This window comes from Periplaneta americana, chromosome 2, assembly GCF_040183065.1.
Source record: "Periplaneta americana isolate PAMFEO1 chromosome 2, P.americana_PAMFEO1_priV1, whole genome shotgun sequence".
NCBI lineage: Eukaryota > Metazoa > Arthropoda > Insecta > Blattodea > Blattidae > Periplaneta > Periplaneta americana.
Window position 1 is genome coordinate 2,389,903 of NC_091118.1, and position 20,062 is coordinate 2,409,964.

Sequence of the window (20,062 nt, forward strand, 5' to 3'; positions counted from 1 at the left end):
CAGATATATTATTTTCTTTATAATGCTGCATTTTTTTACATTTTTATGTCTGACTGTACCACAAAGGGAAAAAGTGCAAATGGTTTTTTAAAGGCTTCATACATTGATATGAAACTATGTTAGGGAATAGAGGCTCTACTTCAAATAATATGAGAAAAGAAATTTCCTGCAGGTCCTCCCCCTTAAATCCACACCAACTCACCCATCAGTACATCCATCCATCCATCCATCCATCCATCCATCCATCCATCCATCCATTTCATTAACTTGGTTGTTTAATAATTAATTACTGGCTTCATTAGTAAGTTATTTCATTGTTTACTAATTAACTAATTGGCTAATTAATTCTTTCATTAATTTATTAATTTATTTGTTCATTTCTTCACGTCATCATTAATATTCATTTGGTAGTTTAACCATTCATTCAGTAGTTTTATTATTCAGTCATTGGGTACCGGTAGTTTAACCATTCATTCAGTAGTTTTATTATTCAGTCATTGGGTAGTTTAACCATTCATTCAGTAGTTTTATTATTCAGTCATTGGGTAGTTTAACCATTCATTCAGTAGTTTTCCTATTCATTTCTTATTGTTGACTAATTCATTAGTTTTTTCTAATTGATTTCGTTTGCTTCATCATTATAAGTTGGGCTGGTCTTCCTGGATGTCTTAGTGTAAGATACAGCTGTAGTCTGACGGTAGGTTGATGGGGTCTGAACATGGACGCAAGAGTAACTCCTCCAGGAGGCATCGCTCCCGGTCCTTAACTTTATGGCGTCAGTTAAAAAGTGTCTTTGTCATCCAGAGGCCGAGGAGGGTGAACCACGTGCAGAAGAAGACGATGCCGACAGAGTGAGCCATCCTGCAAGGAGCATGACCGGCTTCTGTACTGCATGGCATGGTGCACAGGATACATAGATCTAGTCTGTTGCGCTATTAGTTCGCCAACATTGGTTCAGATTGAAGGAAGTGGAATGGGGTGAGAATGATCCAAAACCTGATTAGCCTATGAAAGTAAAGAAAGAATATAAAATAAAAGTGCAAATAAAGAATTGAAAAATACATCAACTATGAAGATTTGCCTGACATATACGGCACCAGGTTAAGCAAGTGTGCAATCCATCAGTTAGTTTCTGAGTCATTTAAAAAATTTAACTTCCGGAAAATGAAGCGTAAAATTTGTGATTAGAAGAGTGGCATGACAACCTGGTGGCATTTAATAATTATTTTGGGGCACTTCGTCATGAAATTTTGAAATAAAATTTTGGAATCTGTATATGATTATGTCTCGTGACGACAATATTGTACGAAATGGAAATATAAAAATTGGAAATTTGTCTTTTGAAGAGGTGGAGAAGTTCAAATATCTTGGAGCAACAGTAACAAATATAAATGACACTCGGGAGGAAATTAAACGCAGAATAAATATGGGAAATGCCTGTTATTATTCTGTTGAGAAGCTTTTATCATCCAGTCTGCTGTCAAAAAATCTGAAAGTTAGAATTTATAAAACAGTTATATTACCGGTTATTCTGTATGGTTGTGAAACTTGGACTCTCACTTTGAGAGAGGAACAGAGGTTAAGGGTGTTTGAGAATAAGGTGCTTAGGAAAATATTTGGGGGTAAGAGGGATGAAGTTACAGGAGAATGGAGAAAGTTACACAACACAGAACTGCACGCATTGTATTCTTCACCTGACATAATTAGGAACATTAAATCCAGACGTTTGAGATGGGCAGGGCATGTAGCACGTATGGGCGAATCCAGAAATGCATATAGAGTGTTAGTTGGGAGGCCGGAGGGAAAAAGACCTTTAGGGAGGCCGAGACGTAGATGGAAAGATAATATTAAAATTGATTTGAGGGAGGTGGGATATGATGGTAGAGACTGGATTAATCTTGCTCAGGATAGGGACCGATGGCGGGCTTATGTGAGGGTGGCAATGAACCTCCGGGTTCCTTAAAAGCCAGTAAGTAAGTAAGTAATCTTTAAACATCAGAGAATAAAATAAAAATTAAATTAAAATATCAAATTATTATTTTCATTGACATCTCCCCTTAATACTTGAGATACAGTAGCGTACAAATTAATCCGAACAATGTAATTACTTATGCAAAAACACTCAAACAGAATAAAAAAAAGGATCTAAGACATACCTCAGTAAGCTATGTGGCCTCCCTTGTTCCTAATAACAGCTCTGAGACGATTTGGCATGGATTCCACTAATTTCCCACAAATATTCTTCATTTCTTCATCGCGAAACCATACACCAATGAGGGCAGAAATCATCTTCTCCTTTGTAGAACAATCCATTTTTTTCATTCTTCTTTTGCAAATTGACGACAAGTTCTCAATGGGGTTGATGTTGGGTGAGTTGCCTGGCCAGGGGAGTACCTGAATATTCTTCTTGTTGAAGAATTCTGTAGTTTTTCGAGACGTATGGCATGGTGCCAGGTCTCGTTGGAACACACCTCTGCCATCTGGGAATGATTTTTGCAGCTGGGGTACGATTCTGGTTTCCAATAAGTGAATATATTTGTCAGAATTCATCATTCCCTTGATAGGTATTAATGCTCCAGGCCCTTTATGTGTAAAGTAATGTTTTGACATTACTTTAGGGGGGTATTTGGGTGCTTGTTGGAGATGAGCTGCTGTTACTTTTTCGGATCCTTTTCGTACGTAAGAAACACGGTGGCTGTGGACCTCGAAATGAGACTTATCGGAAAAAAGTACATTCTTCCAGTCATTCACTGTCCAGTGTTGATGTAATTTTGCCCACATTAAGCGTTTTTTGCACATAACAGGGGTTAGCAGTTGCTTCTTAATAGGCTTACGAGCCCTTCGTCCAGCTTCCAAAACCCTACGCCGCACTGTTGTGACGTGAATATTCGCCCCAGTGGTAGCCATTAACTCGCGGGTTAAGTCGACAGCAGTTAGTCTAGGATTTAATTTACATTTCCTGACAATTAAACGATCATCTGCAGGTGAAGTCTTTCTTTTCCGGCCACAGTTTCCTTTTTTGTGGGGTGTGATGGATCCAGTCTCCCTGTATCGTTTTATGATCGAATTAACAGTAGCCAAACCGATGTGACATTCTGCAGCAATTTGCCTCTGTGTCATAGAAGAATGCTCTGCTAATGTTATAATTTTAGACTGTTTTCGTGGAGTTGTATCCATTTGTGAAGGCGACAGAATGTACACAGGATTGCAGTATTAAGTCTTCAACATAACTGAAATGCTTATACGTACAAAACGACAGGTAAAATGTCACATATTATAAAAAAAATAATGACGACAGACCTTCAACAATGGAATTACACGTACTACAGATGTCAGTTAAAGCGGTATGAGCAGCTGTGAGGCCAAGAATGACAGAAAATGTAAAAATATGTCGTGTTCGGATTAATTTGCACGCTACTGTAGCACCGCAGTTCACATGACGGTAGTAACTGCAATAAATGGCAAATTTTCAATGAATTTAAACGAAAAATTAAGCTATGCACATGATGTTACCCCATTCCACTACAGATTGTGAGGCAGAACCAGGCTTTAAACTTTTTTCCTGACTTGCACTGTGTGTGACTACTTCTTATGTTTAGTAAACATGGAGCACAATGCTGAGATATGACGGTGCGTAGTAGTGACGTCACATCAAGTAGTATGAGCATTTGCATCGTGCACTGGGAAGACAGCATGTTCGGCACTTCACCTAGAAGCATAAGCTGTAGTGAATGTTGGGTTATTTAGCAGCTGACTCTGGTGTTCACATTTCTCGTGCCAGATATTGAATACAACAGCGGCATTCAAATGGAATTCAGACGTAGAATTCCTTTATTTTACATCCTTCAGGATTGCCTGAGCAGTTATTCTGGAGAGTGAGTGAGTGAGTGAGTGAGTGAGTTATTCATTCATTCAGTTAATTTATCAGTAACTAGTGAGTGTGAGTGGTAGTAAATGTGTGATTCAATAAATTGACGATGATAATAAGATAATATGTGACTTACCGAGGATAGAGTTAGTAATTCTTGTTATTTATTAGCTGATTCAGTTAGTGAGTTAATAATGACTTAGCAAGTGAGTAAATGAACGAATTACTGAGTGACTTTGAGTCAGGGAATGCATGACTCCCATACTTAGTGAATCATTTGGTGAATGAATTAGTCATTGAATGAGCTGAGTGAGTGAATGGGTTATTGATGGAGTTAGCTTAATGAGTGAGTTGGTGAATTACTAAGTTCGTAAGTTAATATGTAAGTCCGTTAGTCAGTGAGTTAATGCATGCTTTAGTAAGTTAGTGAGTGAGTGAAGTAATCATTTATTGAGATAGTGAGTAAATTTATAAATGAATAAACGAATTAAAGAGTAAGTTTTGTGAGTCGGAGAATGAGTGATTTAGAGACACACGATTAGTCAGTGAGATAATAAATTAATGAGTCAGTGATGGAGTTAATAAATTCATGAGCCAGTTAATAAATTAATGAGTCAATGGCTGAGTGAGTTAATAAGTTAATGTGTTAGTGACTGAGTTAATAAATTAATTAGTCAGTGACTGAGTTAATAAATTAATAAGTCAATGGCTGAGTGAGTTACTAAGTTAATGAGGTGGTCAGTGAGTGAGTTAATAAATCAATAAGTCAGTGATTGAGTGAGTTAATAAGTTAATGAATCAATGGCTGAATGAGTTAATAAGTTAATTAGTCAGTGACTGAGTGACTTAAGAAATTAATCACTCAATGTCTGAGCGAGTCAGCGAACAACAGGATGACAGACAGGATCTTTGTTCCTAGCCACATCCGATCTATTAAAGCCAGTGGTGCTTGCTTTGCTTTAGATGTGAACACTCCATGTGTGGATTTCATAAATGTATGGAATGTGTCACTCGGAATTACCCGCCATGTTTGGAATTGGTGAATCTCAAACAGCAGCTGATGATCCAAGTTGTTTTTGATGATGCTGACAGATCTATGTTTGGTGCAGGCCGTCGACCGAGCTGAAGCTGACCATAATCAGCGGCCAGCACATTCCCAAAGCCGACCAGAATCTGGAGGGCGAAGTCGTGGACCCCTACGTAGTGGTGAAGGTGGTGGGTCACCCCGCTGATGCGCAGAAATCCAAGACAAACCCCATCAGGAACAACGGTAACTATGTGCTTACGGCTCTCATACAACCGGAGTCATGTACAGGTTTAATGAAAAATGCCAGCAGTCTCACCACATTGTGCGATGAAAATATGTTGCATGAGTCCATAGTTTTCGTTTTATTTTTCTTACATGTTTTGTTTAATAGTATTTAGGAAATTCTTGTTGAAGCAAGTATAGCGATAGGGTTGGAAGTAAATCCCGAAAAGACTAAGTATATGATTATGTCTCGTGACCAGAATATTGTACGAAATGGAAATATAAAAATTGGAGATTTATCCTTCGAAGAGGTGGAAAAATTCAAATATCTTGGAGCAACAGTAACAAATATAAATGACACTCAGGAGGAAATTAAACGCAGAATAAATATGGGAAATGCCTGTTATTATTCGGTTGAGAAGCTTTTATCATCCAGTCTGCTGTCAAAAAATCTGAAAGTTAGAATTTATAAAACAGTTATATTACCGGTTGTTCTGTATGGTTGTGAAACTTGGACTATCACTTTGAGAGAGGAACAGAGATTAAGGGTGTCTGAGAATAAGGTTGTTAGGAAAATATTTGGGGGTAAGAGGGATGAAGTTACAGGAGAATGGAGAAAGTTACACAACACAGAACTGCACGCATTGTATTCTTCACCTGACATAATTAGGAACATTAAATCCAGACGTTTGAGATGGGCAGGGCATGTAGCACGTATGGGCGAATCCAGAAATGCATATAGAGTGTTAGTTGGGAGGCCGGAGGGAAAAAGACCGTTGGGGAGGCCGAGACGTAGATGGGAAGATAATATTAAAATGTATTTGAGGGAGGTGGGATATGATGATAGAGACTGGATTAATCTTGCTCAGGATAGGGACCGATGGCGGGCTTATGTGAGGGCGGCAGTAAGTAAGTAAGAAAGTATCTAGGATTATTCCCAAAGAATACACATGGAAAGGAGCTTTGTTGACACTATTTATTTGTTTGTTTGTTTGTTATGGCAGGAAGTGGGTAGGCATTAGTCGCACACTTATTGGTGAGGGCCGGTTTTTTTTTTTTTTTGGTTAAAATTGTTCAATATTATTATGAAAAATAAATAAAGTATCGTACTTAGGGGAGAGTCGGGTAGTATCAGACATCGGGTAATATCGGACAGTGAGTTTCTTTCATCTACCACACGATGATAGTACCTGATTGACATGGTTACGTTTCTGTGATGTCGCATAGAGAAACGTAACCATGCCATTCAGGTACTACCATCTGGTGGTAGATGAAAGAAACGCACTGTCCGATACTACCCGACTCTCCCCTATTATTAAAAATCTGACAGTGATTTTGTGATCACCATAATATAATGGTGTATAGAATCTTAATTAAGGTAGCAATAATCTTGTACATAGCATTGTATTTGCAACATTCATGGCGAAATAAAGCTGTTCATTGTGCCCTTCATAAGCCAGCCTTATTGCTACTTAACTCAGTCTTATACAAAACCCAGTAATCAGTGGTTCTGTAGGAATTAAGAAAAAATTAGAATTCCTAAATAATTTGTCTTCATATTCTTTTGCAACTGGCGTCTTCGAAACTAATGCACTTCATTTTTTTCATATAATTTAAAAAGAAATGAAGATTTTTCACAGAAACGGCCAATTTTTGTGAAAATTCGTGACAAATTTGCTGTCATAAATGTTACATTCATGATAAAACCTGTACATACATCTTCGTACATCTTGAGTAACATTTTGTGTTCATTGTTAATAAAAGAATCCACATGATTATGACTTAAGTACACGGGTTAGATGTCCATCAAAGCATCTTCTTGACATAAATATGTTGTTACCCAATGCTGAACGAGATTCAATTGGCTTCCACTATTTTTTCTCTTGTTTCTCAGCATAATTCTGCTATTTCATGATTTAAGTACTTTCTACTGTCTAGTTTTTGACATAAATGTAAATTATTAATTTAACCTATCCACCTTACCTCATTATCTCCTGCCTAGTTGCCTCATAAGTGGTGTCTTGTTGGTGTCACGGGCTTCAGACCTGTCTTCGAACAGTTGAGTAAACAACAACAGTTATTTTTGATAATGAGTTACTTGAATGATTAGGTTATTTTCCGATGCTTTATCAACAGCTTAGGTTATTTAGCATTTGAATGAGATGAAGGTGATAATGCCGGTGAAATGAGTCTGGGGTCCAGCACCGAAAGTTACCCAGCGTTTGCTCATATTGGGTTGAGGGAAAACCCCGGAAAAAAACCTCAACCAAGTAACTTGCTCCGACCGTGAATCGAACCTGGGCTACCTGGTTTCGCGGGTAGACGTGCTGTTACTCCACAGATGTGGACATTTGAATGACAGTTATAAAGAAAGAATATGCAAGTCAGTAGTAGATATGAAAGAAAACGAAAGCATAAAAGTGAGACGTGGCTTATAGTGAATCAATATTGGAAAAAAAAAATATATACATATATATATATATATATATATATATATATATATATATATATATATATATATATATAAATTTAGCTCTTGATGTCCCAATGTCACCTACAGGTGCCGCTTCCTAAAAAGCTGTCCAAAATTACCAGTAAATTAATTTAAATATAACTCAGCATCGAAAATGCCTTAATAGACATCTGGTAACCGAATTCCAACGCTGATTTATGGTTAAATTAATTTACTGGTAATTCTGGACAGCTTTTTAGGAAGCGGCACCTGTAGGTGACATTGGGACATCAAGAGTTAATAATGTATGACTTGAGGCTTTCCCGGCGTTTGATGTAGAATAACTCTTCTCGGGTTCTCAGCCAGGTGAGTTGGAGATTTGCTTCCAAGCTTTCGATGGCTAGCTCTGCCATCTTCTTCAGGGATATCCCTGAAGAAGATTCTCAGCCAGGTGAGTTGGAGATTAGATTCCAAGCTTTCGACGGCTAGCTCTGCTATCTCCCTGAAGAAGATGGCAGAGCTAGCTGTCGAAAGCTTGGAATGTGATCTCCAACTCACCTGGCTGAGAACCCGAGAAGAGTTATTCTAGAAATTTAATAAATCGGTAAATGAATTGTAGTAGATCTTAATAATTTTTAGCAGGACTAAAAGAAGGAAAAACTTTAGTTATTACGGGAAAGAATAAAGCTGAATGAGCTGTGACGTGAACGACATAAATAATTTTTTGTTAATTTAGTTTCTGAATAGCTTTTGTGTTTGTGCAGGGTTCAATCCCAGATGGGACCACCAGATGACTTTCACACTGAAGAGGCCGGAGCTGGCCATGCTGCACTTCATAGTGAAGGACTCCAGTACCACGGGCAAGGACGCCATGCTGGGCATGTACGCGCTGCCCTTCAACAGCATCGAGCCAGGTGAGTGCCATAAGCTAGGTGCCATTTCCTGGCCGAGAAGATGTTTATCTTTTCTTACTATTAAATATTTCACACTGAAATTTTGTTAATTTTGACGAAATAAAAAATTGAATTTTTGTTTTCAACATTCAAAGGTTGTGTATGGCTGAAAGACCCAACCCACAAATTTTCGTGCACTGGTGGAATCAAAACAACGCCAATAGATTCTATGAGATTCCTCACTAATATTAACAGCATCAAAATGACAATAGAAGAAAAAGCACTGATTCAATATGAAAAACTTATCAGATTACCAGGAAACAATTGGCATTCATATAGTCCTCTCTGTAGATTGAAAACTCAAAAAAGTTTCATATCCATTGTTCAAGAATTAAAACAGAAAATCAACATCCCGAATTTAAAAGAAAACCTACAAATTAAACCCAACCCTGTAACTCTATTAAATATAGAATATAATCTAAATTTAACAGAAGAAATACTGAAATCAGAAGTAAACACTGAAATACTGAAACAATTGTCTTTAGAGACAATTAGTATTAGGTACCCTCCACAAAACTGGCTTCATTTATACACCGATGGATCCTTGATCTCCAGAGAACAAGGTGCCGGTGCAGGTGTTACGTGCTATCTCTTCTCACTTTATAGATCTCTTGGATATGGAACAACAAGTTTTGATGGAGAAATCACTGCAATAAGTGAAAGTCTCAGGAATCTTCTATGCCACATCAATAAATTTAAGAATGCAGTTATATTGTCAGACTCCAAAGCAGCTATTCTATCAATAGTCTCTAAACACACACCTTCATCTCAAACAGCAGAAATAACTAAAATGCTCTCTCAATTAATATCACTCAGTAAAAGAATTGTATTCCAATGGATACCATCCCACTGTGGAATCCTGGGAAACGAGAATGCGGATGCTTTAGCAAAGAAGGGCAGCACTGCTACTTACAGACCTGTTACTAAATCTACGTATTACTCTGTGAAGAGATTTATTAACTCTACATACTTAGACTTCAACAAACAAAATTTGATAACACAATCTGAAGGGAAAAAATGAAACTCTCTGCATCATAATCCACAGTTAATTCCCGATTTACCACGAAAATCGTCTGTAGCTGCATTTAGATTGGCAACAGGCCATGATTGTTTGGCCAAACACCTGCATAGAATTGGAATATATCAGTCCCCTAACTGCCCATTGTGCAACGCAAACCAAGAAATGGATTCGGAACACCTCAAAATCTGTGCGTAAGTGGCTGGCCATGATAATATCTTTGAAAAATATTGGAGTGCAAGAGGTCAAATGACTTTATTGTCAAAAATGTAAATTTTAATGCAGGGTGCCATTTAAAAAAATAGTTTGTCACACCTTGAATGTCTGAATAACTAACTTTTTTCGAACACTGGCATAATTTTGTATGCTTTATTTCCAACAGTTTTTGTATAAAACTTTTTTTTTTCTGTAAAATTAAAATTTAAGAAGTTATTAACAATATTCTATTTATTGTTCACGGTTTTTATCTTTTCTGCTAAACAGCGACTGTATTAGTAAATTGTCTAAATAATTGTTCATATGACGAACAGTTAAGTACCCGCCATTAGAAAAAATAAAATAAAACTGTAAAAATAATTTTTCCTTTGCTCTTGAGGAATAATCTGAAAAAAGTAAATAGCAAGTTACGTTTCAGAGAGGTTTAAAGTCATGAGGAGTAAATGTTAGGCAAAAATGTCGAAATTTATAGGAGTGGTGATTTTTCAAAATACAATTTAAATTTACAAACATTTTAATAATTCAATCTTCTTAATGTATCCAGCTGTTTGCTGACAACATAAAGTCCACTATAGTTCACTGTAGTCTATTCAGTTGTTGTTTTTCACGAGAAATGAGGGATATTTTGATCGGTGTTCATTATAGATGGCTGTTGCTAGTAGCCAGAGGTGGGGTGTAGTCAATATATACTGCAGGGCTGTGTCTTCTGCAACTGGTACTGATGATTTTAACAAAAATTTTAATAATTCATGTAATTTTGGACCAAATCAGATGAAACTGTGTACAAATGCTAATTTATATGCATCGTGATTTTTAAGTACCGAGCCCAGACGATTAAGAAAATTCAAATTGCAGCTCAGTGTCTTTTAAATGAACAACAAGCCGCCTCTGATAACAACAACGTGTGTTGCAGGCTACAGACACATCTACCTCCTGGACTACATGCGCACCCTGGTGTCTCCAGCCACGCTGTTCGTGCACGTGTCCATCAGTTGAAGCACTGCAGACACCTTCGTTACGATTGTCCACTCTTCATGTAACACCCTGTATATTTCCACAGATAAGACGAGCTGTAAATTTCGAGCCCATATTATGGTTTTTGCTTGTGTCTGTCTTTTAAGGGGAGGCAGAGGTGAAATTTTCGAACAAAACTGAAGAAAAAATGAAAATTTGGTTTTTTCAATTTTCATTATCTTTATTTTGATATTCCGATGTTAGTTTTTGATTTTGTGCCCTTAAAAGCATGAAATTAAAACCAAGATAACTGTATTACTATAATATTCCCATAATAAACTAATACTTATCATTATTTATATACCTTCTCTGAACATATAAATAAAAAGAAATATTGATAATTTCTTACAATATGGTGCATGGAGCATTTTATATCAAACAATATAAAGTTTTATAAAATTATTAATATTTACAGAACTATTGTACTTAGAAAGTTGAAACTTGGTATGTCCATTACTAATAACATACTTAGTATCCATGATCAATTTCAAACAAATCGGATAAATTTTGTGGATTTTGAAATATTCACTTCTGCCTCCCCTTAAGACGACTACCAGAGTATCAACAGTTATGGGAAAAAGTGAAAGTGGAAACGGTGATGAAATCCTTCAGAAAGTGTGGAAATCCTAACGCTATGGACGACCATTTGTTATGGAATGCTGATGGGACCCATATGACAACAGTCAGGACTATTTGGCCAGCTGATTTCTAATGGTTTGGTGTAGAATTTAAGGCCTGTTTTTGTATCTGCCATATAAAACAACCCCCGGTCTTGTGGGTATATTTTTTTATGCTCGACCATGCCGAAATGTAGTAATTATACACCTGGTAGCAGCCCTTTAATGGACCTCATTAAAGTACACCTATTCATTAAAGTTCAGGTGTTCCACCAATCAGAAAGCACCATTGTAGCAATATGAAAGCGCAAGTATCGATTATTCTCGGATATGCAATCGAAAGACAACTAGCGTGAGATAAGACAATATTAAACTCAGTCGAAAAAAAAAACACACAAATTAACATCAATTCACCGTCATCTTCCAGCCTTTCACAAAGCACATTCCCGCAAATTCATTTCACCAATTGCCGGAAAAAATCAATATGGTCGAGCATAAAAAGTCGTATGAAACTTGACTATAATGGTAATTAAGACGCTCGTATGAAAATTATGAAACTCGCTTGCGCTCGTTTCATAAACATAATTACTACCATTATAGGCTCGTTGCATAATGTACTATTATTTTACTGTGTTATCTGCGGAAATATGCGGTAGTTGACGTCAAGCATCAGCCAAATGGTGTAAGAAGTGCTCATAAGAAAGATTACAGGTAACGGAAATTACGCTTAAAAGTGGACTTATAAATATAATGTATATACCGAAACAAAAGAAGTTGCACAAACAAAAGAGTTACTGTACAACAAGGAAAAATGCACACAGGAACAAAGTTATGCACAAAAACAGAACACGGTGTATAGAGTGTTCCAAAAGCGATGGTCAAAAATCTAGGGTTGAGAATTAAAAATGGAGAGAAACAAAAAAGTTCCAGTAAACATCTGTCCGCAAATTAACAGTTTCCGAGACATTGCCATCCCATGCTGGTTGGGGCCGCAGTGACGATTTTATTTAATTTGTCATTCACGAGACAGTAAAATTCATGAAGTAAAGTTTGTGGATAAACAAGGTACAGCAGTGTGAACATGTAACTGAAGAATTTTACAGCAGGTGTTCAAAGACCCAAGAATGCACTCGAGCAATCCTGAGTCATTCTTCATTTGCTGGAAGGCATCTACAATGCAATACTGCATTTCGTGACGTCTGTTGTGTAAACTAGGCTCTTCGCATAACCCCATGCAGAAAAATCCAAAAGATTTAATTCCAGTGATCTAGGTAGAACTGAGACGACATGTTATGGCACCAACCTGCGCGAAGATTTAAATTGCCGGCCAGCAGGGTAGAGGAGTGGGGGTTGTTTGGGTTACGGTTCTCAAGCTCAGAGCGGCAGGCATATCTGTTTCATCTCTTTCCAAAAACATTCGTCTTAACTTAGTATCACCACTTTCCTACTCAAGAGTCCAAAGGTACCTAATGGAATTACGCCCGCTATTTCATCTTTATATTCTTATTCTCCGTCCGAATCAGACGACTGATCTGTGCTGGAATCAGATGTCCCTAAGTTTATGGAAATGTTCTCCAAAATACCGTCCATCACGTGCTCACTTTCAATGTAATTGTTCTCTACTTTCTTCACATAATCATACACTGATATCCATTCTTGGAAGAAGCGATTGCAGAGTCAGCCTCTGCTTATGCGTAGCGTAGAAATTATAAATGAGTCTTCTTAGGACTTCCTCATCAAAACTGTCTACAGCTGCAACAATCTTCTTCTTCGGCTGTGATTTTTCCGGACTGGAGAAAGAATCTGCTGTTCCTGCCTCAATGTTTTTCCCTTCTTTCCTGATTCTTGCCAAGGTTCGCTTTGAAATACCAGTGGCAGCCAGACTCTTGCACACACGCTTTTCAATTCATTCATTCATTTATTTTATTCCATAGATCTTACATGAGCAATGAAGCTTTAAGATGTGGAACAAGTCAAAATTTTACAATATTAATTACAATTTTTACAAATTTTTACAGTTTTACAATTTAGTAATTTTCTACAATTTTTACAATTTTGTGCAATTTTTTTACAATATTTTGGCGAGATGTAGTGAGATGAGGTGAGGTCCGAGGATTCGCCAAAAGATTACCCGGCATTTGCCTTTTGGTTGGGGAAAACCTCGGAAAAACCCAACCAGGTAATCAAATCAAAGGGGGGTAATCTAATCAGATGGGTTGATGCCAAGGTCTCGCCATAGACCATCCGGGTTCAGTCCCACGGCTGTGGAAAACCTCGGAAGAAACCAAAGACCGAAGGGGGATCCAACCCAAGCCCGAACACAGCTCCGGATCAGCAGCCCAGCGAGTCTGCCGACTGAGCTACATCGATGGCTCTACTAAAAGTATACAATACATAGCCAATCAGATTGTTAAATTTACAAACGCAAACGATCATTCATCAGTTGAGCTATATGTATAATACAAAACAAGTAAGTTAATTAAATTTAAGGTATAAACAATTCAGCCAGTTGTGATATACAGAAATTGATAATACATATCATGCAAACTACTTCAAATTACAAACACAAACAATGTTATCAATAGAGCTATATAGAATACTATTCAATTTAAAGCATATACAATTCCTCGGCCAAAACTATACAAATATATACAATACAAAGTAGCATACTTTCATTAAATTAATTTATAAGCTTAAACAATTCATCAGTTGACCTATACAGTATACTATTCAATCCACGTGAAAAATGGAACCAACCTTCCAAGAATAACCCTTATGGATCCAGTTATAATGAAATTCGTATTCCATTTACAGCCTCTTCTGACATGAATTTCCATACATTGTCTGCTATTTCATATCGTTGACTATGAACTACTCTATGATTATGCAAATCTAGCTTTTCAGGTAAGGCGTTACCTGAAAGACTAGATTTGCATAATATATGCGTCACTGTGTACGTTAACAGAAAACCACAATTCCAAGTCACACAGAGTTTGTGTGCACTCGATGTGGGTCTCTGGCGTTTCGTCAGCCCGCGCGAGTTGTGTGGATATAAAGGGAAAAGTTGAGACGGTGTCGGGTGGAGTTCCCGGGTAGCTCAGTTGGAAAGAGCGCTGGTACGTTCAACCAGAGGTCCCGGGATCGATACCCAGCCCCAGAACAATTTTTCCCTTGAAATTATCTACTCTATGATTTCACACCTTAGACAATGCCATAATGAGGGCGCTCAGAAGGACAATGTTTTCAGTATTAGCAATAGCGGTAGTAGCAGAACGATCTGGACACTCGGAATACTAGTAACCAACTAACCCAACAGTTGAGTGTGAGGGCAAGTCCAAGCAAACGAACTAAAATGCATCCCCCGTGCTGGTGCCATAACTTCTTGTCCAGGCTCTACCTATCATATCGTCTGTTTAGATATCGTGTTACACTCAGAAGAAAGTGGTATGGAGGAGTGTGGCATACTGAATGTTGATCCAGGTATTCGGCACACTGGCGGCCCCAACCAGCAAAAAGAAAATAGCATCATCTCGTATATGGTTAATTTACGGACCATGTGTACTGAAACTTTCTTGAATCTCTTTATCTTTAATTCTCATTCCTTAATTTTTCACCACCACTTTTGAAACACCCTATATACAGGGTGTTCAAATGAAAGCATGGCAGATTTGCACATCAGGTAGTAGTGGTGAAAACTAGAAAAAAGCTTCCATAAATGTATAGTCTGGAAACAAATACATGTTGATATATGGACCATGTTGAATTCTGGTGTATCACCCTCATAGTACCTACCGTAGTCTCTACAGGATTGCCCTCCGTACCAACTGGCCGCTCTCAGGTTTGCTGACATGCATTGCTCCCCCACAAACTACGACCTGTGAATGTGCCCATATACAAAAATCCAAGGGATTAAAGTCAGGTGATCGGATCTACTGGATCTCCTCGACCAATCCATCGTGCATGAGCCAAATTCCTTACTATCATTCGAGGGGACTTCTGCTATTAATTCGTAGGACAAAGATTGGTGATAAATGTATAACGATAATACGTCACAATAAAGGACGGTTCATATCCCATCAGATTTGTTTCCAGACTGATATTATGTTCATGGAAACTTTTTGTTTTGTTTTGGCCAATACTAACTGCTGTGAAAATATGCTATACTTTTATTTAAACACCCGATATGCCAAAAACAAATTACATGAAAACTATCATCATCATGAAGCATTCAGGGATGTAAGGCCCTTGGCCTGAGCCTGATTGAGGGGGGGGGGATTATTCTGTTTAAAATCGTCACAAATAGTCTGGAACAGTTTTTCTTTTCCACACATTTTACAATTTCTGTATAAAATATCTTAAATGCCTGTAAGTAGTGTAATTTAAATATATATGTGTGCGTGTGATGGAAGGATGTGGACAATGCTGTATAGGATAATTTTTTAGTTATTATATATCACTTTTTTTTAACAACTGCCATGTTAGACATGTCTCTGATTTTCAAACTCAGTTAAGAAGCTGAATTTAACACAGTTGTTTTAGTTGCAAGGGATTTTTTATAGTCTGGTAACAAACTCAGTGACTTAAAGCACGCACTGTTGCTTTTATGACTCTGCATGGAGAGACATTAAGGCATATGCCATCTAGACCAAATTAAGGAAAGCTAGACTTAAATATAAACGTAACTCTGCACTACAGAGAAAATGAGCTTCTTATGTTTCAAACGTTGCCTAGGTGATAAACAAGTCTCCCTCCTTCTACAGCATGGCGACAATGACTGTTATCTTTATTTCTTGTTGTTTGTAGCACTTGGAAGTTCTTTTTTGCTGTAGTAATGACTGTTTTAGAATGTATTACAAAAGAGGCATTTATTTTTGTATTTATTTTTAAAAAAACTTTAAAGTTTTACATGAAGCAGCGTCTGGGTTTCAATATACTAATTAATATTTGATATAAGTTCGGAACAAACTACAAATTACCTTCAGTTACTAAACATTTCCTTATGGACTTCACAGTTTGCCATTGTTACATTGTTTAAATATCATGTATGTAATGTAATATCTAGAGGAGGCTTTGGAACTTCTGTTGTACTGTAACATGTAGAGAGAGGGCTGTGGAATACATTACAAGAGCTCAGTTTTTAATTCGTCGCAACATCTATCGGGGTTTTCGTCTACGAAGTCTTGTGATATCACAGACTGTTATGATTGACTTCAAAAACGACTTGATTGAGGAAGTGTAAGTTGTACAGGCATGAACAATTCCCACAGCCAGTAAGATAGGTTAGGTTCTGTCATATGTCGAAAATCGCATATTACTTTACTTCCGTGAATAATTTCCACACTGTTTTACTAGTTGGAGGTACGAAATTCTAATAATAAAATACCGGTAGTAAATTATCAAAGGTTTTGGGTGTAGTTTACGAGGAAATTGCATATCTATACAAATCAATGAATTTTCTAGTTGCGACACTATTTTACTGGGTCTATCTGTACTCACAGATTCGAGAGATTGTACCGAGTTTCGTTAAAACTATTAAAAATGACATTGTAATGCACTGCTACCAAATGAATTAATACAGAAAAAAATGAATGACGAAACTTGAACAAAAATTAAGAAAAATTAATATTGCATTAGATGTCACCTGTTCATCCTAACCTCACTTAGCTAAATAAATGTCATGCAACTCAAAATGGTAAACAATCATACAATAACGTCAGAAGGTGAATTTAACTTGTATTGGTATGAAACTGTTGATATCCTAAGAGGATAATATTCATAATTGATGTCATTTTATCATCACACTATTATATCGAAGTGATGTTAGTTCTTAAGAGGGGAAGTAGCCTACACCATTGGCCTCCAAAAAATTTAATGAAATTCATTTTTTTATATCTCAGCTACTTTAAAAGCTAAAAGATCAAAACTTTTCATGCTTAATATACATACATTACACTTTATAAAAAAACTATTCAGAATTTTAAAATCGCTAATAATTACCTGTAAAAATAATATGAAATTTTCATAATTTTTTTACAACCATAAAGCATTTACATAATAAAATATACAATTCATTAAATATCTGCATGATTTTCTCACTGGAATGTTTTTAAGTTCTACATCGACAACACAGTCTAGGATCTTTTACCTATTCCTCCAGGAAATATTTTTTTTTCTTAATTGTTACATTTAATATTAAATTTTCTAAAATTTTTCACTCCTAATTATTTTTCAAAAACTGAATTACTGACGACAGGGAAAATATACCAGAGTATGTTGTTCATACGGATAAAATACACTAGCATAAAAAATTTCATGCAAATATCTTTAATAGTTTTTGAGTTAGGATGAAAACTGTATGAAAAAATGGGAAGCAAGCGATGACGATCAGAGACTTGAACTTACGTTTGTACATTTCTGTGGCCGGGAGGAAAAAGGTCTTAAGTCAATTTTTTGTGAAAATGAGATTCTTTATATATTCTGAAAGCAGAAACACTTCTCTACAATCTGGTAAAACGGCTAAAGTCAAATAAGACTCCTGACTGGATTTATAGAGCATTACCAAATGTCCTAAGTACTTTTTGAATCGAGCACACACAGAATAAAGGACTTAAGAATATTTAATACTTTATTCCTTACAAACATCACATGTTTTCTTCCCATGCTTCCCTATTAAAAAGGCCTAACTTGTATTTTAGCCATTTTATCACATACTGATGCCCTTTCCTTTTAAAACTTTGTTTAAGACCCATTTTGCATTCCTAATAATTTACATTTCTCATTTATTTTGACATGAAAAAGGTCTTATGTTTAATAGCCCCTTCTACTCAGTTTGGCTTCTAGTCTTAAAAGGGCTTAAGTGCGGCTATTTTTGGAAATAATCAAGAAAATTGTTAAATGAGCAACATTACCTATTTTAGAAGACACATAAACAAATAATATCCAGGAAAAACCTCTTAATTAAAAAAACTCTATAATTGGCACAAATTTCAATCTTTCTACTGCTCTCCTGAAAAGTATAAAATTTGTCTTAAGTCCTTTTTCCTCCGAGCCACAGATTTAAAGACGCATCTTCTGAAGTAATGGGGATAATTAAACGATTTTTGTCACCAGATTGAAGAGAAAAGTATATTCTATAAAGAAAAAAAAATAAACTGAAAAATTCAATTTTTTACCTATAAAGGTGCACCTCCCCCCTTAATACATCTTTCGTAATTAAAGTTCAGTCAGCCAATCACAAAGCCAGCATGTGCAGTGCCTAGGTACAATGCATCAGCCTTACAGTATGACAAACTGTAATGAATTTCATCCATTATTTTAACCTAGACCGTATATGTAACAGATAACTCTTCGCTATGTTAAAATCGGCAGCACTTTGAAGAGAACGACCGCCAGGATCGCCACCCGTCCGCCGTAAACGAACACGAGATGGCAGCACAATCGCTAATGCAATTCAAATGGGAATTGTGACGTGACTCCTTATGTAACAACTAGATGGCAGCGTAGAAACCTGACAAAAGTTGTTAACCTCAAAGCCTATAAGCCCGTCATATCTGTTACATATATGATCTAGGATTTTAAGAACTGTTCAAATAAATTTCCATGGTCATCCTGATGATTTCAAGAAAAACTTGATGAACTTTGATGACTTCAGAAACTTGCCTGCCATTATTATAGTTATTAAAAATGCAGCATTTATTGACAAATATAATGAGTTCAAACCGAGGAGAAAACTGTGAAGCTTTTAGGTTAGGTTAACTGCTGATATAAAAGAAACACATGCTGATAATGATTTATTGGCCGTTCTAAAAGATTATTTTTAAAAATAGTTTTAAACCCTGGACTTGTCTGTACTAGTATAGATTAACGGATTTTATCCAGATTGAATGAACATACATTGTACTTTTTTTAACGTTGGATGTTGAGAAAAAATGTTTGACGTTTTCCACACAAAATATTTATATTTTATGTCAACATACCTTCATTGTGTGAAGTACAATGACTAGGATTGGAAGTGTTTAAATGTTTAAAGAATTATCACTAGGAAGAAGACATTCAGGAAGACCCTGGCTAAAATATAGAAAGAGATTTAGAAATGCCATTGCTTATAAGAGCCTGTAGCTAACTCTCTAAGAGATGAAGTTGTGATAGCAGCTCTTGCATTCCTCTTATTTTTATATTTTGTTGTACCAACAATGGCTGTGCCTTTTGTAGTAGCTATACTTTATCAGATGTTGGCAATATTTTCTATGACGCTTTACATAAATCAATTCTGTTTTATAATGTTATTGAGAGCTGTGTGAAGGTTGTGCCTTTTAATCAGTTAGAGTGTTAATTACAAATAATTGTTTAATACCATGTTGTTGGCTGTTTAATAAATGGCTCTTTGACCATAAGAGTTCTTGGTTATTTATTTAGTTATTTATAAATTGTTTTCTATCTCCCCCCCCCCCTCCTTTCCACTTAATCCACTCATCCAACCAACCAATTTCCTTCCCTTTCTTCCATCCCTCAATCTATCAGTAAGTTCATTTTCCAGTTAACTTACTTATCTGCTAGCTATTTATCTACCTCTATGCATGTTTCCATATTCTTTCACAAGTCATGAAAGTAATAACTACACAAGAAACATGACAGCTCGAATTTCAGTATGTACGGTTCACTGTAATTTTAATATT

The 20,062-nt window shown here is 36.4% G+C and overlaps 1 protein-coding gene across 2 annotated transcripts in view; it reads left to right on the forward strand.

Moving 5' to 3' along the window:
* Positions 1 to 19,782, forward strand: part of LOC138711866 (1-phosphatidylinositol 4,5-bisphosphate phosphodiesterase delta-4-like) — a 107,107-nt gene extending 87,325 nt beyond the window's left edge. Inside the window, exons 14-17 of one of the 2 annotated variants that reach the window (XM_069843122.1) lie at positions 702 to 851; positions 4,978 to 5,138; positions 8,334 to 8,483; positions 10,670 to 19,782. In XM_069843122.1, coding sequence (XP_069699223.1) covers positions 702 to 851; positions 4,978 to 5,138; positions 8,334 to 8,483; positions 10,670 to 10,752 — 544 coding nt within the window. In that variant the 3' untranslated portion in view covers positions 10,753 to 19,782. The remainder of the gene's footprint in view (positions 1 to 701; positions 852 to 4,977; positions 5,139 to 8,333; positions 8,484 to 10,669) is intronic. The other variant, XM_069843131.1, reaches the window with a different exon arrangement.
* The last annotated feature ends 280 nt before the right edge of the window (positions 19,783 to 20,062 follow it).